Consider the following 25,761-nt stretch of genomic DNA (forward strand, 5'->3'; position numbering starts at 1 on the left):
TCTCAATTGAAAAAAAACATACATAGGGTAAAAAACTCCTTAGTAGACCTTGAAGAGTTTGTGTATTTGTTTCAGGGACAGGAAGGTAGTGAAAAAGTAAGATCCATTCTATTCTTCAGTGGTCCAAGGAATAAGAATATTCCCAGCTAGAAGCAGCAGGTAGTGTTTAGTGGAAAGGGAAGTAGGCAGAACAATCCCAGAGCTTTGTACTGTACCAGAGTTATAGTCCTCACTCATTTGGAACTCCATCATCTCTGTTCTTTAACTCCAAACTAAACACAATATCCCAAACCTTCCTTTTGTAGCTCCTTCCTCAGGTCTAGTAACTACCAATAGGGCTTAGAGTTAGGGGAAATTACTATTGTAGGTGGCCTTTTGTGGGAGGAGAGTCGGGAGGTGGGAAAGGGCCTTATTGTTACTAGTGTTTGAAGGTGGGGATGGAGGAGGACACATTTCTGATCTCCTGAGTTACTATCCTGAGTTTTCATATGGAAACATTTATACATGATACTTGGGTTCTATAGTACAGTGAGTGAAGGACTCTGTATTATAAGTTAAATGTTTTTCTTCTGTAGCCTGGAAACCCCTTGTCATGCATAACATTTTTTGGGGGGAAAAAGTGGCAAGTCAGCTTATACCTGGACTTTTGAAACATAATTCATTCTAAATCTGTTGTCCTTTTAAAAGTGATTTTTGTTTTAATTAAATATAATGCAGATTTTTTGATTGATGTTGATCAGAATGTTGTTTATATTGTTAATAATATACCATTGAACTTCTGGTGTTTACTGACTTAGCAAGCATTTATTAAGCACTTAGTATGTGCCAGCCACTGTTTAGAACTATGTGAGTAAAAGAAATATGTAAATATTAATATCAGGTATGATTATAAGGTGTTGACATAGCTTTGGAGACAGACTTAATAGAACTTAAATAGGTCAGAATGAGTGTTGTCTCCTTCAAAGTAGTCATTTTGGATAATGTATTCTAATAATGCTGCCATTGTTTAAACCTTTGTTTTTCTTTTAGCTCCTTCCTTCTTTCCTTTTAGAATTTAGAATTTTATTTATATATAGCAATTATCCAATGGAAGCAATTTTTCATTTGAAGCCAAGTTTGTTGAGTTAATGAAATAGGTAATCAAGTTAGCATTTTTTGGTACTTCTGGTACCAAAATCTTGTAAATTAATTCTAAAGGTAATTCTAAAAGCCCTAGCCTCATTAGAGACAATGATTCAAGAAGCATTTATTGAGTATTATGTGCTAAGCACTGGGGTATCAGTAAAAGCAAAAAAAACCAAGATAATTCCTGCTCTCTGGGAGCTTCTAGACGATGAATAAAAGGGAGCTGAAAATGGGGGAAGGGTAAGGCAGAGGATCACGGCAAAGTACAGAGTCAGAAGCAGAGATAGGAGATCTATGAAATATGGTTGGTCTGGACCATTTCTTGGAATGAAGGTTCTAGGAGGAACTCAGCAAAGGGAGAAGGGAACCCTAGTATCAGAGAGATGTTCCAGGGTAAGAAAGCCATGGATTCTGAAGGAACTGGGGCAGCATGGATGGGGCTGTAGATAGAAAACCTGCCTGGGTTCAGATCTCACTTCTAACAAATACTGACTCTGTGACCTGGACAAGTCACTTAATCTCTCAGTTTTCGAGGCATCTCTAAGACTGTAAATGGCATTTAAGGGGAATTGCTAGAGGGAATTCTTCACATGGGTGTTCTCTAAATATCAGTCAAATCACAGTCAGGTCTTTGTTTTTATGTTTAGAATATGTGTGTAGCCTCCCAGGGTGACTCTCTTTAGAGAGTCTGTTTATACTGCAGTTGTCATCCTTTTAAACTGAGAACTTGTTGAAACTTCTTCCATTCTTTTCTCTTGGTCGAACTGAGGAGTTTGTTTTTACCTCCTCTGGAGCTGGTGACAGTAGATGACAGTGAAAGCCCTAGTCTCTTTTCTTTCACCAGACTCAGTTTTTTCTTTTTTCTTTTTCTTTTTCAACCAATTTTCCTGGTTCAAGACTAGGTTGCCTCAATGAAAGTCTTTAACAACTTGAGTTGATCAACCAGTACATTTACCAAATTTTCATCTTGGCAGACTAGACTATAACCAGGTGTTGGGCATTTACTTTGTAATCACAAAATAGTTATAGGGTTCTAGAGTCCTCAGTCTCTAATTCTAAAGTTCCCTTGTTGCTCTTTTTTTCCCATATAAATAATTTATTATTTTCCAGTTACATGTAGAGGTAGTTTTCAACATTTGTTTTTATAAGATTTCTTGTTTCAAAATTTTCTTCCTCTCCCTCCTTCCCCAAGACAGCAAGTAATCTGATATAGGTTATATATGTACAATCACATTAAACATATTTCTGCATTAGTCATGTAATGAGAGTAGAATCAGAGCAAAAAGGAAAAACCTCAAAAAAGAAAAACAACAACAAACACAATAGAAATAGTATGGTTTGATCTGCATCCAGATTCAACAGTTCTTTTCTTTTCTTCTGGATTTGGAGAGCATTTTCCATCATGAGTCCTTTGGAACTATCTTGGACCATTGTATTGCTGAGAAGAATCAAGTCTATCACAGTTGATCAACACACAGTGTTGTTGATACTGTGTACAATGTTCTCCTGGTTCTGCTCATCTCACTCAACATCAGTTCATGCAAGTCCTTCCTGGTTTCTCTGAAATCTGCCTGCTCATCATTTCTTACAGCACAGTAGTATTCCATTACATTCATATACCACAGCTTATTCAGCCATTCCCCAATTGATGGGGAATTTCCCTCAATTTCCAGTTCCTTGTCACCACAAAAAGAACAGCTATAAATACTTTTGTACATGTGGGCCCTTTCCCCTTTTTTATGATCTCTTTGGGAAAAAAGTCCTGGGTCAAAGGGTATATGAAAAGCTCTATAGCCCTTTGGGCATAGTTCCAAACTGCTCTCCAGAATGGTTGGATCAGTCCACAGCTCCTTGTTGCTCTTATAAGAAAAGGAACTGAGACAGTTAATGCATTTTTCATAGTTTTTTCAAATACTAGTCTCAGATGTGTCTTTGCCCCACGCAGTAAGGAAGCAAAATTGCCAGTCTAAAAGGGGCACACCCTTATATATTATACAGAAATTTTATAAGCTACTAGTGTCCTCTTTGTATTTTTTGTTATACTTCAAGTCCCCTCACTTATCAAGTATTATTGGTTTTTTCTTCAAAATGTCTCTTCTCTCTGCCATTTCTCCCTTCTTATCTCTTCTGCCACCCTAGTGTTTTCTTAATCTTTCTTATGTGTATTACAGTAGTTACCATCAGACTTTCTTCATTTCCATCTCTTCCTCTTTCTAGGACACTTGCTGCTTGGTTAATTTTTCTAAAACCCTGCTTTAATCCTGTCACTCCTGATCAAGGACCTACAGTGAGTGACTTTTATTTTATGAGCCTAACTTATCTACCTAGTTTTTTCCTTTTACTTCCCAACCCTCTGCTCTAATCAGTGGTTGCCTTACCACCATCTTCCAAACATATACTCATTTTATCTTTGTGTATTTATTTGTTCATGCTTCCTGGAATACATCCTTTTTTCTTTACATTTAATTGAATCTTGTCCATACTTGGGGATCTACCATAAGTCTCACTTATTCAATAACATTTTAAATTCTAATTCATGCTTGTTTGTCCCTTTTCTGAACTCCTAATATACTGTGTGATGTAATTTGTTGTTGTTGTTCAGTCATTCCAATCGTGTCCAACTCTTCATGATCCCTATTTGGGGTTTTCTTGGCAAAGGTATTGGAGTGGTTTGCTGTTTTCTTCTCTAGCTCATTTGACAGATGAGGAACTGAGGCAAACAGGGTTAACCGATTTGCCTAGGATCTCATGTCTAGTGTCTGAGGCCACATTTGAACTCAGGAAGATGAGTCTACCTGAATTCAGGCCTGGCACTCTATCCATGGTACCATTTAGCTGCCCTGTATAATGTTGGTTAATTGTCTAATTATTTCGTATAGTTTTTAGTCTTTTCTTTGAATTCAGTTACATTTATCAGCTATCTGTTCATCTTTTATGGCCATTAGGGATATGGACTATCTCGTGCATAGTGTGTGTGTGTGTGTGTGTGTGTAGGATATGCTTGGTAGCCAAGTTTTATAACTGCAAAGTTAAGAAGAATGGACAAAGAATGGAATTCTTCAAATGTGATGCATTAGATCTTTGAGGGGTTCCTTCCAATACCATGGATTTTTTGGGTATTTTTATCCACATTTTAGTCTTTTGTAACTTAAAAGCAGAAATATATGCAACAATAAAAATATTTAGTTAACATTTATGGAAATTACATTTCTTTAATCTCTTTATAATGATGCATATATAGAGCTAAAATGACATGCTCAAAATAGAGAATTAAAGTGCTGAAGTCTTTAAGTTAATAATTGATATGTGGTTGGCAACTAAATGATCACTAGTAACTTTGGAGAGAGCATTTTGTTTAAAATATAGCTACTAATACATACTAATGTTTGCTTCTTGTGTCAAAAATACTGTTTTAAAAAGAAAATTTCCCCATTTTTTTCACAGGACTTCCTGATCCATTTGCTAAAGTGGTGGTTGATGGATCTGGACAATGCCATTCTACAGATACTGTGAAGAATACACTTGATCCAAAATGGAATCAGCATTATGACCTGTAGGTTTAAAAGATTTGGAATAATGCATGTAATTCAAGTTTGGTGATACAACATCAGAAAAGCAGTCACTGGAAACGATTATCTTGAGGCAGAATTGTGGTGGTTGGGCTTTTGTTAGCTTCTTTTTTGAAAAGTACATCTCTTTGTCATAGCAAGCATTGTTCTTTTGTTATGGTTTTTTTTGGGGGGGGGGTCGGGGCAATGAGGGTTAAGTGACTTGCCCAGGGTCACACAGCTAGTAAGTGTCAAGTGTCTGAGGTCGGAATTGAACTCAGGTCCTCCTGAATCCACGCTGGTGCTTTATCTACTGCACCACCTAGCTGCCCACTATGTATTTTCTTAATCAGTAGTTATTAAATAGTACAACTACTCTGAGGCTTATTTATGATCTTTTTTGACTTAAAAAGGAATCACTTTATTTAAAGATTGGGAATTAATTTTCTATATGGTTATTTCTTGTTGTTGAGTTGTTTCAGTTTTTTCCGACTCTTCATGACTTAATTGGGGGTTTTCTTGGTAAAGATACTGGAGTGGTTTGCTGTTTCCTCCTCCAACCCATTTTACAGATCAAGGATATGAGGCAAACAGGATTAAGTGACTTGCCCAGAGTTACATAACTAGAGTCTGAGGTCAGTTTTGAACTCATGAAAATGGTTATTTCTAGAGGTGGGGAAAGGCAGAATAGAATCAGACTATAGCAAAACAGAACCTTAGTTTTAAGAATTTTGGTTAATTTGTTTAACTTTAGGTCATTTTCTAGGAGAATAAGGTCTGATATCATTCAATCAGCAAACATTTATTAAGGACCTACTATGTGTCAAGTATTGAGCTAAATGCTAGGGATACAGAGATAAGTGAATGTATGTATATGGATCTTGTATATACAAGAAACAGTCTAGCTTGTATATACAAAATCCATATAAAAGCAGATTCAAGGTAATTTTCTTTTTTCTTTTCTTTTTTTTCTTTTAGTGAGGCAATTGGGGTTGACTTGCCCAGGATCACACAGCTAGTAAGTGTTAAGTATCTGAGGCCGGATTTGAACTCAGGTACTCCTGACTTCAGGGCCGGTGCTCTATCCACTGCGCCACCTAGCTGCCCCTCAAGGTAATTTTCTATGGCAAAGTACAGTTGCCGGGACAGCTGCTCCATCAGCTAAGTCTTAAATAAAAGGAAATTAGGGACTCTAAGAGGCAGAAATAAAAAGGGAGCAAATTTTAGGCATATGGAATTGCCAGGGTTCTGTTCATAACGATGGGACATGCTGTATGTCAGGAACAGCAAGTAGGCCAGTGTGGTTAGATTTTTTTGTTTGTTTGTTTTTTTCCGGGGCAATTGGGGTTAAGTGACTTGCCCAGGGTCACACAGCTAGTAAGTGTTAAGTGTCTGAGGCCGGATTTGAACTCAGGTACTCCTGAATCCAGGGCTGGTGCTCTATTCACTGCGCCATCTAGCTGCCCCACGTGGTTAGATTTTAAGAGTATGTAGAGGGAAGTAATGTATGAGAAGGCTAGGGAGTTAGAAGAGGCCAGGTTGTGGAAAGCTTTAAATGCAAAACAGAAGTTTCTATTTGATCCTAGAGATAATAGGGAGCTACTGGAACTTATTGAGTTATGGGGTGACATGTAGAGACCTGTGCTTTAAGAAAATCACTTTGTTAGCATTATGGAGGTTGGATCAGAGTAGGGAAAGATGAGGTAGGACAGCTACTTAAGAGACAATTGCAGTAGTCCAATTGAGAGACAATGAAGACCTGAACTAAAGTGATTAAAGGGGGCTGTGCTGAGCTACCAGTAAAGTCCATCCCTGCCATCTCGACGACAGAGACCCCAGGCACGCCGCACCAGAGGAACTTAACCCCTGAGCCTCTGAATCAGCTGTAGCACCAGCATCTTCTGGAACTGAGCTTGTGGTTGGGTGAGAGGGCTGAACAGCTGGTTGGGGGGGGGGCGCGAAGTGGAGGTGTGTCAGCAGGACCTAGGGAGGAATTCAGCTGTCCCTTCCCAGTGGGGAACCAGGAAGAAATCCTGAGCGGTGGGAGGCCCAGGTGGGGGAGGGGTGTAGGCTTATAGAAGCTAAGAACCACACCACAGAAAGCTTTGCTGGTTGGTTATAGTAAGTTGGCTTGAGGTTATCTTCGGACCAGAGAACAGGCCAGGTGAGAGAAAAATTTTCCCTCCCTCAAACCAAAACACCTTGGACCCTCTGAAGCTGGGGACAGTAATGTAGCCTAGAAGCAGGGCCCCCCAGTGGGGAGTTAAAAGTGAAAGATAGCAAGATGAGCAAGCAAAGAAAGTTCAAAACTATAGAAAGTTTCTTCAGCAACAAGGAAGATGAAGGTGTACCCTCAGAAGAGGACAACAACCTCAGGGCCCCTACATCCAAAGCTTCCAAGAAAAATATGAACTGGTCTCAGGCTATGGAAGCTCTCAAAAGGGACTTTGAAGAGAAATTAGAAGAGATAAAAGGAAGATTTAGAGAGAGGGAGGAAAGACTGGAAAGAGAAATGAGAGTGATGCAGGAAAGTCATGAGAAGAAAGTCAACAGCTTGAAAAGTCAAATGGAAAAGGAGATAAAAAAGCAGTCTGAAGAAAATAATTGCCTAAGAATTAGGATTGAAAAAATGAAAGCTAGTGACCTTATGAGAAATCAGGACACAGTAAACCAAATCTAATTGAATGAAAAAATAGAGCGTAATGTGAAATATCTCCTTGGAAAAACAGCTGACCTGGAAAATAAATCCAGGAGAGATAATTTGAAAATCATTGAACTACCTGAAAACCAAGACCAAAATAAGAGCTTAGACGACATCTTCCAAGAAATTGCAAGGGAAAATTGCCCTGATATTCTAGAAGCAGAAGGTAAAATAGAAATTGAAAGAATCCACTGATCACCTCCTGAAAGAGATCCCAAAAGGAAAACCTCCAGGAACATTATTATAGCCAAATTCCATTGGTTCCAGGTCAAGGAAAAAAATATTGCAAGCAGCTAGAAAAACGGAATTCAAATACTGTGGAGCTCCAATAAGGATAAAACAAGATCTATCAGTATCTACATTAAAGGACTGGAGGGCATGGAATATGATATCCCAGAGGGCAAAGAAACTGGGACCACAGCCAAGAATCACGTACCCAGCAAAACGGAGTATAATCTTTCAGAGGAAAAAATGGGATTTCAGTGAAAATGAGGACTTTCAGGCATTTGTGATGAAAAGACCTGAACTGAATAGAAAATTTGACTTTCGATTACAAGACCCTGGAGAAGCATAAAAAGGTAAACTGGAAAAAGAAACCATGAGGGACATTAAAAGGTTAAACTGTTTACATATTTACATGAGAAGAACTTTCTCAGTAAGGAATACACAGAAGACACAGGTTTGAACTGAATATGACGGGATGATATCTGTAAAGCATTCATTTTTAGTTTATCCTTCTTCTTTGTGGGGCAAACGGTGGGTTGTTTCATGTCTGGGTCCAGATTTGGGCTCTGGGCCTCCTGGGTCCAGGGCTAGTGCTTTGTACACTGTGCCACCTAGCTAAACCATGATGACATCTTTAAAATAGGGTTGAGGGGAAGGAATAGACTGGGAGAAGGTGAAGGGGAGAGGTGGACTGGGGAGAGGTAGCTCACATGAAGGAAACAAGAAAAAAGCTTATGGAGGGGAAGGGAAGAGGGGGATGGAATAAGGCAGTGAGTGAACCTTATTATCATCAGACTTGGCTCAAAGAGGGAATAATATACATACTCATGTGGGTATGGTAATATATTTTTGCCCTGTGGAAAAGTGGGTGGGGAAGGAGATAAGGGGGGGGGTGGGAGAAGAGGGGAAGGAGGGAAGGGAAGTTTGGGGGAGGGAGCAGTAAAAAGCAAAACACCTTCAAGGAAGGTGAAGATGTTCTGCATAACAGCACATGTATCACATATTCAATTGCTTGATTATATAGGGAGAGTTGAGGAGGGAGGGAGGAAGAAAAATTTAAGAAAACAGAATTAGCTCAAAGACCTTAACCTCATCAGAGTGGGCTCAAGGAGGGAATAGCATACGCAGCCAATTGGGAAGAGTAATCTATTTAACCCTACAGGAAAGTAGGAGGGGAAGAGGATAAGGAGGGAAGGGTGAATAAAGGGGAGGGTAGAGTGGGGGAGGGAGCAGTCAGTAGCAAAATACTTTTGAGGAGGGAATAGGGCAAAATAAGAAAATAGAGTAAATATCATTGGAAAGGAATAGGATGGAGGCAAAGAGTTATGATGATTGACTACAGTGGCAAAAGGTATGGTACCTACTCTGCTGGGCTATTGTGAAGAAAATTCTTTATCAAGTTTAAGGTACTATATAAAAGTAATGATGGACAGGATGCTATCAGAAAAACCTGGATAGACCCACATGAACTGAGGCAGAGAGAAACGTACTGTATACAAAATAACAGCAATAGTGTAAAGATGATCTGCTGGGAAGCACGTGGTTATTTTCAGCAAGGCAATGATCCAATATAACTCTGAAGGACTTATGAAAATTGCAGTACACTTACAGAGAAAGAACTGATGGTATCTGAAAACAGATTGAAACACATTTTTTTTTTGACAACTCCTTAATCTGAAGTTTTTTTTAATTTGTTTTCTCTCACAACCTAGTTAATGTAGAGATGTTTTCCATGACTACTCATGTATAACTTACATTGAATTGCTTGAGTTCTTGGGGTAGGGGGTGGGAAGGGAGGGAGGAAGAGAATTTGGAACGCAAAATTTTAAGAAATTGATGTCAAAATTTGCTTTTACATGTAATTTGGAAAATAAAATTCTAAATAAAAAAAAAGAGAGAAGACTGATGCAAGTCTGTAGGTATAAGGGAAAGAGCCAATTGATAGGGAAAGTTAGAGATTTAGAGTATGGGTGTAAAAGTTAGGGGATGCTATTAGTACAGTCTTCTGGAGAAGGCAGGAGGGAATGGGATCATGGGTGTATATAGAGGGGTTGGCTTTCAGTAGAGGGACTGTCTTTTCAGCAAAGAATGGACTAAAGAATGAAAAAATAGTATAGGAAGATGTCAAGATGTTAAAGAGATAAGAGAGAAAGGAGAACCCAAGGTGAATGGCTTTGATTTTTTTCGGGTAAAATATGGGATGAAATCTTCAGTGGGGGATTAGGGGAGCTATGGGAAACTCTAAGAGATAAGAGATTTAGAATAGCCTCTGGGGTGATTGGGATAGAGAATCGATGGGGAAGGAGTAAAATTCTTTGTGAGTTCAAATCCAGCCTCAGACACTTAACTAGCTGTGTGATTCTGGCCAAATCACTTAACCCTCTTTGCCTCAGTTTCCTCATTTGTAAAATGAGCTGGAGAAGAAAATGGCAAACCACTTCAGTATCTTTGCCAGGAAAACCCCGAATGGGTCATGAATAGTTGGGCATGACTGAAACAACTAAACAACAAAATAGGCAGCTAGGTGGTACAGTGCTGGGCGTGGAGTCAGGAAGACGTGAGTTCAAATCTGTCCTTAGACACTTACTTGCTCTGTGACCCTGAGCAAGTCACTTAACGCTGTTTTCTTATCTGTAAAATGAGCTGGAGAGGAAAATGGCAAACTTCTCCGGTCTCTCTGCCAAGAAAACCCGAAATGGGGTTATGAAGAGTTGGGCACAACTAAAATGACTAAGTAACAACAAAAGACATTTATTGCTGTTGTGAGTGGAGCCAGCCTTTACTGTTTCAGGTATTTCTGCAGTTCTTTTCATCAGTATAAATAGGAAAGGTGGATTCAGGTAGTGAGAGTATTCCAGATTTAGGTTTTATTAAGGTAGGAGTGTTGATAGGACAGGGAGGGAAAGGATTTGAGAACAGAGCTGAATTGGTCATTCGAGGGGTTGATATTTGGAAGGGAAGAGAGGATAGCCAGAGTAGTGATGATCGCTTGGGAAAAGGCAGGGTGGAGGGTGGAGGGTAGAAAGAGATTGGAGGTTGTGATGAGGACAAGGAATAGTTTTTAGAGGAATAAGACATAGGAGGAAATGGAATGACAAGAGATAATTATCAGATAAAAGAACTTCAGAATTCATGATTTGTGGAAATGGAATACTTGTGGAGTTGGCAAGATCAGGGGTCTGATTATACTTGTGTGTAGTTGAAGAATAATAGGATTAGGTCATGGGAGTTGAGTAGGATGAGGAACTGGGATATAAAGAAGTAGAGAGGCAGACAGTGAGCCAGGCCCTGACTTCATTGAGAAGGAAGGAGAATGTCTCTTGAATTTATAAAGCACCCACTATGTGCCAGACATTGTGCTAAATGCTTTACAAATATTATAAGGCAGGTGCTGTTATTTTTTAATTGAGGAAACCGAGGCAGTTAGAGGTCCGGGTCATGCAGCTAGTAATTGTCTTGAGGCCAGATTTCAACTCAGGTCTTCCTGACTCCAGGCCTACCAACTCTCTACTCCATCACCTGTCTATCTCAACTGATGGCAGTAGAAGAAGACTCTGAAGGTGACTATGAGGGGCAATGAGTATTTAGAATCTCCCAGGAAGGTATGAGAGAAAGTAAAACAAGAATGGCTATGTCATCTGGAAGGAGCCTGGTCTCTGTGAGTGCCAGAAAATTGAAGGATTATGAGAGGAAAAGGTCTAAAATGAAGTGCAGTTTGTTATCCATAGAACAGGAGATCTAGAGAGCATAGTGGAAGGGGCAGGCAAATTTAGAAGGGGACATAGTGGGGTAAGTTCAGGTGGATTATTCTTTTTTATTATCTTCATATACTTAGTTAATATACTATTATGTTACAGACACTGTGCTAGGGACTGGATGAGGTAATATATCTAAGTTTTAATTTTTATTTCCTCTAAGTATAATTGTTTTAAGCATTTTTACTCTTAATGTTAAGATTAAATATACACACACTGAGATACATGTGTTTATACATATATACACATATGTATTCTTTTTGAACATTGTGTTTTCTTTTTCTTTTTTTTTTTTTAGTGAGGCAATTGGGGTTAAGTGACTTGCCCAGGGTCACACAGCTAGTAAGTGTTAAGTGTCTGAGACCAGATTTGAACTCAGGTACTCCTGACTCCAGGGCCGGTGCTCTATCCACTGTGCCATCTAGCTGCCCCGAACATTGTGTTTTCATATCCTTTGGCAGTTTATTTATAAGAAATGGCTTTGTGTTAGTTCTCTTTCAGATTTGTATATTTGACTTCTATTATAGATATTTGATGAAAATCCATTTTTTTTGTAATTCAGGTTTTCTTTTATTGTTTCTAATATATGTGTTTATTTGTTACCCCCCTTTATCCATAGCTATAAAAGATGTAACCTTTCATTCTCCTCTAATATTTATGGTGACTTTTTATATTTATATTGTGTTTGTATGGAATTTATTGTGGCATATAACACACCCTTGGCTTAATTGTAGCTAACACTTAGGGAAAATACCCAAAGGACACATCACTCTTTAAAAAAACTTAAATTTTAAATAATAAACATTTTTATTTATAGTTTTGAGTTCCAAATTTACATCACTCTTGAAAATCAAGTCCAGGCAATATGGAGGGAAAAAAAGGGTTCAGGTGGATTAGAATAGGAGGACAGGCATTAGAGTTTATAGTGGGATTTGCTCTTTGGCCATTTAGAAATTTAATATCATAGTAATTGGAAAGAGTAAGAGGGGATGGGAATTTACTAATCATTTGGGGAATGAGCCCATGCAGAGTGCCAGTGAATGGAGATCAGCTTATGAAGGAAGATGAGTAGAATGTGATGCCCTCATGTTATTTTGGCACTACGTGGCTGGATCATACTTTATAGAAACAGTGGTGATGATCTTGACATATTGAATTAAATGACTGTTTTGAATGCTCACTGATATTGCAATAATGAAGTCAGGATGTAAGCTTACTCAAATAATGGCGAATTCCAATTTCTCAAATTTATTTGCCTTTTTAGTGTGGTAGAAGTTTGTGTTTTTTGTGTTTTTTTTTTTTCATTAGAACTTGTGATTTCATTAGTGTAGAGAAAGTCTAATGAAGAAACTTCTGACACTAGTGCAGATAGACTTCCTACTGTATAATTTTAGGGAGTTGCCTGGGCCAATAAGATTAAGTGGATTTGTTCAGGTTCAAAATGGCTTGCCAGTATGTATTAGAGGTGGGAGGATGTCATGTCTTTTTGATTGATTCAAGGTCAACTCTCAATTCACAGATGCCATGCTGTCAGTGTTTATAATTTTATTTAAATAATCAAAAGAATTTGTTGAATTCTGTAATTTTTCTAAAAAGAAATAACACTATTTCCTGATTTCATCATTGTGGATACTCCTTCTGGTGATAAGCTTCTTCAGATTTCCATAAGGCTGGTCTTTGGTTGAAAGATAGATGTTGGTAGGTTAGAGAAAGTTTGTCCTCTGCTGGCACAGCCTTCTAGAATTGCCTCTATACCATGATGGGGATCGTAGAACTTTAGCTGAGTGTGTGTTATAAAGTACTGATCCGTTAATTTTTTTCATGGATTTCTGTACCTTCTACCTTGATATTAGTCTTCATTTAAAAAATATATTTTTTTTATTTTTTAGTGAGGCAATGGGGGTTAAGTGACTTGCCCAGGGTCACACAGCTAGTAAGTATTAAGTGTCTGAGGCCGGATTTGAACTCAGGTACTCCTGACTCCAGGGCCGGTGCTCTATCCACTGTGCCACCTAGCTGCCCCTAGTCTTCATTTTTACACAAATTTTGTCAACCAAAAAAAAAATCCTATTAGTTTTGCTCATATGGTATTCAATTCAGTGGGAATACGCAGTTTCATAGCTATTTGCAGCAATAACAAGTGTTGTTGGGAAGGAAAGCTTTTGCTCATCATTTATTCTTTTTTTTTTTTTTTTGTGAGGCAGATATAGGAACCATGACCTTTCTTTTCTCTTCATGACAGACTTATCAGATGGTGCATGTTTTGAAGTTACTTATGGTACCATGAAGTTAACCCTAAAAGTTTAAAGTCTAATAGGGGAGACTACATATAAACAAATCTATACAAGGCAAGGTATATACTGGACAAATAGGGAATAATTAAAAGAGGGAAAGCTCTGAAATTAAAATGGATTAGGGAAGGCTTCTTGTAAAAGGTAGCATTTTAGTTGAGACTTAAAAGAAGCCAGGAAGGTCAGTGCTCAGCTGAGAAGGAGAGCTTTCCAGGCACGAGGGATAGCCAGAGAAAATGCCCAGAGCTGAGAGCTGGAATGTCTTGTTCATGAAACAGGCAGGAGGCCAGTGTCACTGAATCAGAGCATGTATTGGTAGTAAAGTGTAAGAAGACTAGAAAGGTGGAAAGGGCTAGGTTGAGAAGGACTTTGAATGCCAAACAGATCTTCATTTGCTTCTGGAGGCAATAGAAGCCACATGAGTTGAGAGAGACAATATGAGTTTAATTCGCCTTTTTGATCTTGTTCAAATTACTATTACCAATTAAAATTAGTATAAGTTCAAAACCTTAAAAACTGATAAGAGGGTTAAATAAACAACTTTTAAAGGTTATTTTTATTAGATTTTCATGGGAATCTCAAGTAATAATTTTGTCTGGTTGCTTAAACTTATTTTAAGCCCACTTTATTTTTTTTAATTAAAAAATATTTTATTTTCCCCCAATTACATGTTAAAACAATTTTTAACATGTAATTGGGGGAAAAAAGTTTTGAGTTCTGAATTCTATTCATCCCTTCCCCATCCCCTCCCTGAGATGATAAACAACATGTTAGAGGTTATACACGTGCAGTCGTGTAAAACATTTCTATATTAGTCATTTTGTACAAGACTAGGAAAGGAAGAAAGATAGAAAGTGAAAGTAGTATGCTTCATTTTGTATTCAGACAATATCAGTTCTTTCTCTGGAGGTGGATAGCATTTTTCATCATGAGTCCTTTGGGATTGTCTTAGATCATTGTATTTGCTGAGAATAGCTAAGTTATTCACAGTTCTTCATTGTATATTACTATTACTGTATACATTGTTCTATACAATATCAACTTCCCTAATTTGTGTTTTTATCTGGCACTTCTGGAGAGGAGAAAATATGGTATTAAAGATAAAGAAGAAAGATTTTATTTCTTAAATGTAAATTTATGGCCCCATCACCTTTAATAAGAAGCTTTTATTTGTTTTCTCTTTTTTGTCATTTTATCCCTGAAATGTTGTAAAACAAAAAAAAATTGTGGTTTTGAAAGTTGGTTTCATATTTTAGAATATTGAATCTGAGTTCATAGTTAACTAAAATAAATGCTTTCAAATTATACTAAGTATAATATCAAGCAAAATTTCAAATACCTTATACTTATAACCTTGTAATTTTGTTCAATGAAATCATGACCTCATCAGTGCAAGTATTCCCTTCAGTAATACATATTGCAGCCTATCCATTGTCCCATCCTATGTGATTTTTGTTTGTATCCTTCCATATTACTATAGAAAATCTTAAATGTGTACATTGAGTATGAAAGTTTCTCATATAGAAGAGGGTTAAAAAGAAAGGAAAAATGGGTCATTAGTGCATAAGGGGAGATCATTTCATACAAGATATCATAGTTGTAAAAAGAACATTGTACTCAGATCCAGGAATTCTGTGTTAGTCATAGCTTGGCTATTAACTAGGATTGTCAAATAAGTCATTGTAGCTCTTTTACTTTGGTTGATCACTTATAAAAGGAGGAAATTGGATCAAAAGATCTGTGAAGTTCCTTCTAGCTCTATTCAGTTACCTCACAAGATTTCCTTTAAATTTGAGGAATAATATCATAGAGTATATTATTAAGACATTGGAGGTAAGGGGTGGAAAAAACCTAGTTTCACCTAGTTTGTCCTCCTCATAAGCAATGGAGACATAAAGTATCTTACCCAAGGCCTCACTATAAATTAATGAATGAATTGGGGCTGGAATTCTGGAATGCTGATATACTAATACAGCTATAAATAAATCTAAAAGAAAATGTTTACTTGTTTGCATAGGTAACTACATTATAGTGTCTTCCCATTTGCAATTGTAATTGTTTAATTTTTGGCTCAAATCAATTCATATTAGACATTTATAATCCTCAAAGATCACACACTGAGTTTCCTGTTGGTTGTTCATTCAGTAAATATTTATTGAGCATCTGCTATACATAGCATTATAGGGAGACACAATGACATATTGTATAGTCCCTCACCATAAGGAGCTTATTCTCTGTCATGCGTGTGCTAAGACATCCACGTTGGAATGTTGCAAGTGTGGAAATTTATTTTGATTTGGGGACCCTACCTTTAGGCTGAGATTAGAAAGCCCTTGGGGTCTCTTCTGTGTGGGAGGGGCTGGTGCCCCTCCCCCTCTGCTTCAGCTGTGGGCTGTATAAGACGCCAGGTCAGACAGCTGGGGGGAAAAATCCCCCATCCCCCTCCGACCTGAGCGGAGCTATCCAAGATCCCAGATAGCTTGTGCTGAGGTATGAGCTGCTCGAGCATCCCCCCCCCCCCAACCAGCCGCAGCCCTGGCTAGCAGACTAGCTTGGTCTGTGGGGGTGCAGGAAGCCCCGAGATTTGAGTGGAGAGAAGAAAAAGTATATATAGACCTGGGGGTTAGACTCTGGGGGGTTCGGACAAGGAGGGATGAGAGAGGCAGAGAAGAGGCTCGGACTAGAGACGGGGCTACAAGGACGCAGGAGAAGATGAGAAGGACTAGGAGCAGGGCAAAGGTGGCAGAGAGCAGACTGATGGAGCAGACAGACAGAAGGTCAGTGAGAGAGAAATGCAGGGGTTCAGCGGTGGCAGTAAGGAGAGGAAAGTTAGAAGCAGGGGGATTTACAAAGTGAAAGGGGCTTGGAGTTAGAATAAAGAACCTGAGTGCCCTGAGGCTGGAGGTGGCTAAGGTCCTTATTGTATTCAAGAAGTTCCAAAGAGACACAGTGGAAAGAGACACACCGCAATGCAGTCAGGTTGTGCATTTTATTTTCCTGTATTCTTAATTTTCAATAGTATTTCATAAATAAACTCTGCTTTGATTATTTGGTTAAGAGGCTTCTTAATATTTTGCTTATCAATTTGGGAGCAGTGTGGTGGAACTTTATAAATAGCCCATATTAAATTAACAACAGTCAGATAGCCAAACAGTCAAAAGTCCCCAGATTAGTCACCTCAGTCAGCTTTAGTCCCCCCAAATTAAGCTAGTCATTTAAAAATATTTCTACACAAGGCAGCAATTGTCACAGGGATGCCCTAAAGAAGGGGATAATTAAAAATGATTTGTCAGGGTGTCCTGTAAGGGGAAGTAACTAATTTAGATTACCTCCAAGGTTACCTGTATTCTGTATTTCTGTGTGCCAGATGTAATAGAAGGGCACTTTAGCTATTGTCTACTTTGCCACAAGAGTTCAGAGGGAATGATAATTATGAGGACATATATTTTGGGGAAATTTCAAACAGGAGACTGTCAGAATCCAACTTTTGAAAAAGGCATGACTGAAAGACTCAGAAGTAGCTTAGTATTATTACAGTACTGTAGCACTGTGGTATAAATACATACTCAACAAATCTAGACTTGTCCCAGGACACATAAAACACATGGAAACATAGACACATACATGGAAATCAACCCAGAAACATGAGACCCTTTAGCAATACTCCTTCCCCACACCACAGAAAGGTTCTTCCTGTTTTGTTCTTTTCATCTTTCAGAAACAACTTTTGACACAGGATGAGAGACCAGCCTTTAATATTAGAAAATAAGTGCTATTTCTTATAACTTTTACATACTGTCTATATCACTCTTAGTGTGGGTAGGGAAGGAAGGTCACGGCCTCATCATGGCTATTGCCAGTGATTGCTTCATTCACACCCACACGTCTAAGCTATTTTGCCTCCCTGATAATTATTAGTGATGGAAATTGGGTTTTAGAGGATAGGAAAAAACAATTCAGATAGAGAGGAAGGACAGGGCATAGCATGAACTAAAATTCAGAAGGTAAGTGAATTGGTTGGCTAGCATTGCAATGGGGAACTATTAAGGGCTTTTCCATTAAATACAGGATACAGCAAAGATGCTGCCTTTCCCCTATTATTTGACAAAAGACATATACATTGGAAAAAGAATAGACATTATTCCTATATGAAGCTATTATAACATAGTTTACTTAGAAAAGTCATTGAACCAAGAGTAAAACTTAGTGAGGCAGCTGATAGCTTTAGTAAAGTAGCAGGATATAAAATAAATCCACAAAAATTATCTACATTTCTATGTAGAAATAACAGTCTAGATGAAATTAATAGAGAAATCCTATTCAAAATAACTACAAAATACATAAAATATCTGCAAATTCATTTATCAAAGCATACTCAAGACTTAAAGAAATAGAATTACAAAACTATTCAAAGAAATTAAGAATGACTTAAATAATTGTAAGTCTTTATTATTCATGAATGTTTGTGCATTACCAATAAAATAAAAATTATTAATTCTATCTAAATTGGTTTTCAGATTTAGCGCTATGCTGATTAAAATACAAGAAGTTGTTTTATAAAGCTAGATAAAATAATAGCAGAATTGATTTGGAAGAAGAAAAAGACCGGACTCTCACAGGAAAAACAACAACAACAACAACAACAACAACAGAATGTGGGTAGAATAGTAGTTCTAGACCTTAACTTATATAGTAATCATCAAAATTATTTGGTAACTGGTTAAAAACTAGAAAGCTATTTTAGTGGGCCATTTATAAAATGAGGAAGCAGAACTCAGTTATCCAGTATTCAGTTAAATTTGAGAACACTAAGTACTTGAGAAAGAATCCCTCTTTGACAAGAACTGCTTGGAAATCTGGAAAGCAGTGTGGCAAAAAATTAGTTTAAGACTAACATCTTACACTAAAATAAATTTAAAAAAATGAAAGAAAGCATGGAAATACAGGATGGAGGTATCTTTGATGACTATGACTAGGATGAGAAATCCTAACCAAAAAAGGAATCGAATGTATCACAGACTATTAAAGTAGATCATTTCGTTTATGTTACATTTAAAAACAAAACCAGTGCAGGTAGGATAAAAAGAGAAACTTGGGAAAAACTGTTGTCTCAGAGATCTCTGATGCAGGCAAACTCTGTCTAAAACATAACACATAAATACCGAAAGGCATCTAAACCAATGGTTCTCAAATGAAGAATTATAAACTAGTTAACAACCATATGAAAAAATTTTCTTATTTCTTGTTTTGTTTTGTTTTTGTTCTTTGGTGAGGCAGTTGGGGTTAAGTGACTTGCCCAGGGTCACACAGTTAGTAAGTGTCAAGTGTCTGAGGTTAGATTTGAACTCAGGTCCTCCTGAATCCAGGGCTGGTGCTCTATCCACTGCGCCACCTAGCTGCCCCTCATTTTTCTTTTCTTTTTTCTTTTTTTTTTTGGTAGGGCAATGAGGGTTAAGTGACTTGCCCAAGGTCACACAGCTAGTAAGTGTCAAGTGTCTGAGGCTGGATTTGAACTCAGGTCCTCCTGAATCCAAGGCTAGTACTTTATCCACTGCACCACCTAGCCTCCCCCCCCCCCATATTTCTTTCTTTTTTTTTTGTGAGGCAATTGGGGTTAAGTGACTTGCCCAGGGTCACACAGCTAGTAAGTGTTAAGTGTCTGAGGCTGGATTTGAACTCAGGTGCTCCTGACTCCAGGGCCGGTGCTCTATCCACTGTGCCACCTAGCTGTCCCCCATATTTCTTAATAAGAGAAATGTAAATCAGGTTTCACTTTATATCCAGCAAATTGGCAAAGTTGAAAAAAAAATAGAACTATTCAACTTTAAGAGGGACTACAGAAAGCCAGTCACTAATAAACAGGTTTGGTTGCTGTCCTTCATTCTCAAAGAGGACATCACTATGCCGGGCTAAAGATATAGTGTATCTGACTGTGGCTGAACAGACCAGTATGAGCTCAGAAGGCTCTACCGAAGGTTGGGCACAAATAATCCATTTGAACATTTGGAGCAGAGATGTCTCTAAATTTGTGCATCTCATGTTTCTTTTGAGCTACAGCAATTCTGCTTCACTCATAGAGCACAGTGCCTTTTTGGGGCTTACCATGCTGGCAGTCCTATGCTATTGTCTGTCTCCAGTGTCTCACAAATGATTCCAAAATTCTTCAGAGATACCTTGAGAGTGACCTTGTACTGTTTCTACCCTTTGGTGAAACAACACTACACCATTCTCTATTTTTGAATCTCATGTTCTCTTGAGTTATTGCCAGTTAGACTTTGTCCCAGACTCTAACCTTGGATTACTTCTAACATCACTTCCTTTGCTTCTACTCATGTGCTCCTGAATGGAATTGGAAGAAATGAAACTGTACTGACTTGGCTGCATTATAAATTCATGCTAGTTAATCTCAACTGGGCCCTCACTACAGCAAGGTAGTCCTGATCTACCTCCCTATTTGATTTCCTTTCCTTCACACCACAGCAGCTATTTTCAAACCTTGTCATTTCTCCTCAAACCTCTCACTCTACTTCATTTCCCCATCCTCTCTTCTGAGGATTACTGCCTCACATGTTACTGAAAAATTAGAGGCCAGAAAGAGGTTTGTCTTCTTATATCAAATTCCTCTGACATAATTTCTACCATCTACCCCCTTTGCTTCATTCTCTGAGGGTAAGGTGGTCCTTCTATTTGCCTACAGCCAACTACTCTGTTTACTCTTATTCCCATCTCCCCTTGTCTTCTCTAGCAGATCATCCCCACCATCATCCCCACTCTCATCTTCAATATCTTTCTAACTATTGGATACAAAAGAACACACCCAAGTCTCCCCATTCTTCAAAGTAAAAAACCCTCAGTAGAGTTTGTCATGCCCACAGGTAACTATCATTATATGTCTCTCCTTAGTTAAAATCCTTGAAAAAGCCATCTGCATTGGTGCTTATGTGTCTTCTCTCATTCTCTTAAATTTCCTGTAATCTGGATTCTAACAATTATTCATCTGAAACTGATCTTTTCAAAAGTACCAGTGATTTGGGGGGCGGGGCAATGAGGATTAAGTGACTTGCCCAGGGTCACACAGCTAGTAAGTGTCAAGTGTCTGAGGTTGGACTTGAACTCAGGTCCTCCTGACTCCAGGGCTGGTGCTCTATCCACTGTGCCAACTAGCTGCCCCCTCAATAATTTTTAAAAAGGTAAAGAAGTCCCGAGACCAAAAAAATTGAGAACTAGTGATTTAGACAGCTTTCTATTGCAATGGTTTCACTATTCTTCAGTTCATTCTACAAACAGTTGCTAAGATGATCTTCCTAAAATGAGGATCTAATCATGCTACTTCCTTACTCGGTTAAGAACAATTACTCCTTATTGCTTTTAGTGTAAAATAAAAACTTTTCTGTTGGTCTTTTTAAATCCCTTCACAACCTTGCCCAACCAAATCTTTCTAGCGTTATTGTATAATATTCCACCTTTCTCATTCTGTGATCTAGTTAAACTGGTCTTCCCTCTGTTCCTCACACATGATACTCCATCTCCCATTTCTGTGCCTGTGCACAGGATATCTCTCAAGCTTGTAACTCACACTCTTCCTCCCTCTACTTCAGAATCCCTCATCTCCTTCAAGGTGCAGTGCTAGAACCATCTTCTGAATTTTCTGGATTTTCCTCAAGTACTAGTGTAGTTCCTCCCAAACTACCTTGTATCTAACTTTTATTAATTTATACTTATTATGTTAATTTGTGTTTATTCTCTTGATATTTGTTCTTATATATTTTATATGTACTTGTTCTCTCACTTATTAGAATGTAAACTCCTTGGAAGTACTGATTGCTTCATTCTTTGTCTTTGGATCCCCATCTTCTAGCACAGTGTCTGGCACATAAAGTACCCCCATAATGTTTGCTGATTGATTGAATGGTTGGAACAATTCAGAGCCCCACTGCTTATTAGTGTACCTGTATTCCGTTAGTTTTTCCCACATTCGGTATTGCCATCTTTTGCATCTTTGACAATTTACTGAATGTAAAATAAAACCTCAGTTGTTTTGATATGCATCTCTTATAAATAGTGCTTTGGAGTAATCAGTAGCTTGTAATTTTTATTTTGAGAACTGTTTGACAACTGATTCATTGTATCTTGGTCTTTTTCATTGGTTCCTGAAATATTTTGGTTATTAAACCCATATCAGATTCATAATCTTTTAATAATCAATTTTTGAAACAAATGTTGTAGTCATTATATTGTTTTCTTGGGTCTGTTGATTTCATTCTGAATGTAGTTCTGTAATTCTGTGTAGATTCACACAAATCTTCTCATAGTTTTATGAAGTCTTTTAATAATCCATTACATTAATAAACTATCAGGTTTTTTTTCCAGCCATTCCTTACTTATTGAGAATCCACTTCATTTCCTGTTCTTTGTTACTGCAAACAATGCTACTATAAGTAGTTTACATATACATATACATATCTATGTGAAACACACACACTTTCATTTGTCTCTGATTTCCTTGGGATATATGTCCAGAGAGTACACACAGTAAGACACTCAAAAAAAGAAGACATCTTTTTTTGGTAATTTCATTTTCCTCCCTTTTTCTGGATGACAACTTTATTTTGTCACTTCTTAAGTTTTCTTTTTTTCTCCTTGAATTTTCAAGATTTCTTCTTTTTTGGGGGGTGGGAGGACTCCCCATTTTACCGTGTATCTGTCTTTTTTTATTGTCATGTCATGTTCATTTGAGATAGGATTTCTCAAACTTGTCCAGGTTAGAAGAACAAGAGCCATTCTTGGGCTTTATCTTAATCCTTATTCTTTCTGTTGTTAGACAGATGGGACTTGTATTGAATTAAGTGAGGCAGAATTGTTCAAGGTCACCATGCTCACTGTTCTCTAGAGCCATCTGGGTTCACTGGCAAGATATACATCAGAACAACTGGAGATGGCCCCAGATGTTTGAGGTAATTGGGGTTAAGTGACATGCTAGTAAGTGCCTGAGGTGAGATTTGAACTCAGGTCCTCATGACTCCAAGGCCAGTGCTTTATCTACTGTGCCACCTAATCCTTATTCTAATACTGATTGGTATGGAAGCTTTAACTTGTTCTGAAGAGCTGGAAAAGACCTTGGAGACCAAGAAATTGATCTCCATATTTTATTGATAAAGAAACAAACACAAAAGTTAAGTGACTTACCTTTGTTAGCTAAAATTTAAACTCGTCTGACTACATACACCCAGTTGCTCTATCCTCCTAGCTGCTTTTGAGCCCATTTTAAAACAAAAAGTCAAGCTATTTAATGAGGAAATTTTAAAAATAATGGCTAATTGTTGAAGGCAATGACAATATAGATATCATACATCAAAATTATAGAGTGCATCCAGAACAAAACTCGGGAGCAAATTTTTAGAGCTGAATTTCTAAACCAGTAACATGGGTGATATAATTTTGAGATCTTTCATGATTTATGGTTTGCAGGGATAATGTTTCTGTGTCTTCCTCTCCCCACTCCCCCTTTAAAATTTTTGGAATTTTGCATGTTTCTATGTTTCTACAACAAAAGGAAAAAGGCACATCCCACACAATTATTTAGGCTAAATACCCAACCAAAAGCAGAAAGCATCTGTTGATTTATTTGTTTATTTTGCGGGGCAATGAGGGTTAAGTGACTTGCCCAGGGTCACACAGCTAGTAAGTGTCAAGTGTCTGAGGCTGGATTTGAACTCTGGGCCTCCTGAATCCAGGGTCGGTGCTTTATCCACTGTACCACCTAGCTGCCCCAAGCAGAAAGCATCTGTATCTGCCCTGGAGTTCCTGTACAGTCAGGATATCCTCTCTTCTCCCCTTTTGGGGAGCTTGTCCATCCACATGTCTCCTGATTTGGACAACTACCTTGGCTTCCATATGCCTCCTGAGTACTCCTTAGAGTACTACTGCCCTGGGTAAAAGCTGCCTTTCAAGGGGAAAAGAAGTCTGGGTTTTTACAGAGGCAAATAACCATATCTTGTGATGATCCTTACCTTACAGGGATCTGTACAATCCTCTAAACTTAGAATTCTGCTTTGTGCAAAGCCAGGAACGGGGTGGAGTAGTTAATGAGAGTCGACCCTTTTCTTCAGATCTGAATAATACACAAAACTTTTCTTTCCAGCTGTGCTTCTGACTTTCCAGACTCTAAGCTCCTTCCCCTTCCCTTTCCTTGCTTTTCAACTCCCTTTTTGGTGTTGTCTTACCCCATTAGATTGCTTTTCTTGTATTTGTATCCCCAACTCTTAACATAGACCCTGACACATAGTATAAATATAAAAATAAAATATACTTATGTGATACAAGTATTAAAAATAGTACTTAAAAATACTTGTTACTTTACTTCTACACTGTTTCTCCACCAAATGGCTCCATTGTTCCACCACTGCCACTTGACTCATATCTTTACAATTCTGGCTTGGCCCAAGAATTCTTGAGAATTGGATACTACCATTATCATCAGCCATCTGTGGAGCCATAGGGTTACCTGGAGTTTTCTATATATGGACTTCTCTCTGGGAGCCTGGCTTCTTTCTCTTGACTTTTTAACTTTGTTTCTTTCTGCCCTTGTGTTGCTCCTTTTAAAACCCAAGCCCTAAGGGGGTCATTCAGATTTATAAACCGTCTATCTCCCTTAATTGCCTAGGGCCTGGCGTTCATACCTTATTAAAGAGCCTCTTAATAAGGAAATGTTGTACCCTTTTAAGACTTATTAAGGTGATTTTTGTATTTGAACCAAAGACTCTGTCATTACCAAATTGTCCTCATCCTTGGTCAGGATAGGACTCCAGGCTATACTTGAGTCAACTCATTCTCTATAATAGTAATTCTCAACTTTTAAAAAAATTAGAATTACAACACTACTTATAATAACCACAGTAATGACTTTTACTCCACAAAGCTCTTAATATATAAAATGTGTATTTTATATACATTTTTGTTCTATGATTATTAAAACGAAAATGATAAATGCTTATTGTAAAATAGTCACAAATATTTTGTAGGGCATTCTACAAGAATTTAAGGAAATAATCCAATAAGACTTCATGCTTTTACTGCAAGACTTAAATGTCTTTATTTTGCAAATTTTGTTGTTATAAGTAAGATTTAAAAAATGAAATAAGTTATAACTTAGAAGATGTTTTACATATAATAATCACATATAAACTTAATTTTGATGTTGAACTTTTTTGCCATAGTTGGCTTCACACAAAACAGTCTTACATGTGGTTCCACATCAAGCTTATTAAAATAAGAAGCAAAGATAAATGCTTACTCACACAAATAGCTGGTGGAAAATGGTAGGAGAATTTTACAGTTTCTCTTGACGAGTGATGGAAATTAATTTTAAAAATTTTAGCCACCTAACCACTTGAAGGAAATGAAAAGCTAGTTATGATATAAAATATGTATTTTTCTACTGACTGATGATAAGCACCATATTACATTATAAATGTACTTAAAATTCAGTTACATACATTGCTTAGTTTAATGTGACTAGTGGCACCTGAGCAGTGCTGTCAAAGAACTGCTCAAAGATTGATCAGTGTTGCTAACCATTTCATTTGAAAATCTGCCAGACAGAAGGATAGTAACCTTAGGTAGAGGATAAGTTTGAATTCATAAACAGGCTTAGTACTGCACTGAGAAGCAATGAAAGATTTTCCTCTAAATACTGTTTGTGATGGTTTGTGATGATTTTATGATGACTTGTAATTAATGCATGTGTCCATAGATCATGGTTTTCAAACAGCCTGAAATTTGTACTGTAAGAACTCAAAACATTTGGTAGGATTGTGAATACATGATGACACTGCTGATGAGGTACAATTACCAAAGTAACTGGGGAATGAGGGAGTTACTCTGGTTATAGTGTACAGAATGCAAATGGGGATATGTGCATTTTGAATTTGTTTCTCCTAAATGTCAAATTCTTGTGGTAGTTTAGAAGCAATATGATGACAGGATGAGAAGTTGCATGTTGCACTTAGAAGCAAAGGTTAGAGTTTGATTCGATCACTGCATAAACACCAGAATTTTTTGGCACCCGATCACAATAGTTTCAAATCACTAGAAGCAAACCTATAATGCTTAAGTAT

General features: G+C 37.7%; 1 protein-coding gene across 1 annotated transcript in view; it reads left to right on the forward strand.

Moving 5' to 3' along the window:
* SMURF2 (SMAD specific E3 ubiquitin protein ligase 2) overlaps positions 1–25,761 on the forward strand; it is a 145,691-nt gene that overhangs the window by 45,947 nt on the left and 73,983 nt on the right. Inside the window, exon 3 of the mRNA XM_044005578.1 lies at positions 4,570–4,678. Within this exon, the coding sequence (XP_043861513.1) occupies positions 4,570–4,678 (109 nt within the window). The remainder of the gene's footprint in view (positions 1–4,569; positions 4,679–25,761) is intronic.

The sequence above is a fragment of the Dromiciops gliroides genome, chromosome 4 (assembly GCF_019393635.1).
Source record: "Dromiciops gliroides isolate mDroGli1 chromosome 4, mDroGli1.pri, whole genome shotgun sequence".
Lineage (NCBI taxonomy): Eukaryota > Metazoa > Chordata > Mammalia > Microbiotheria > Microbiotheriidae > Dromiciops > Dromiciops gliroides.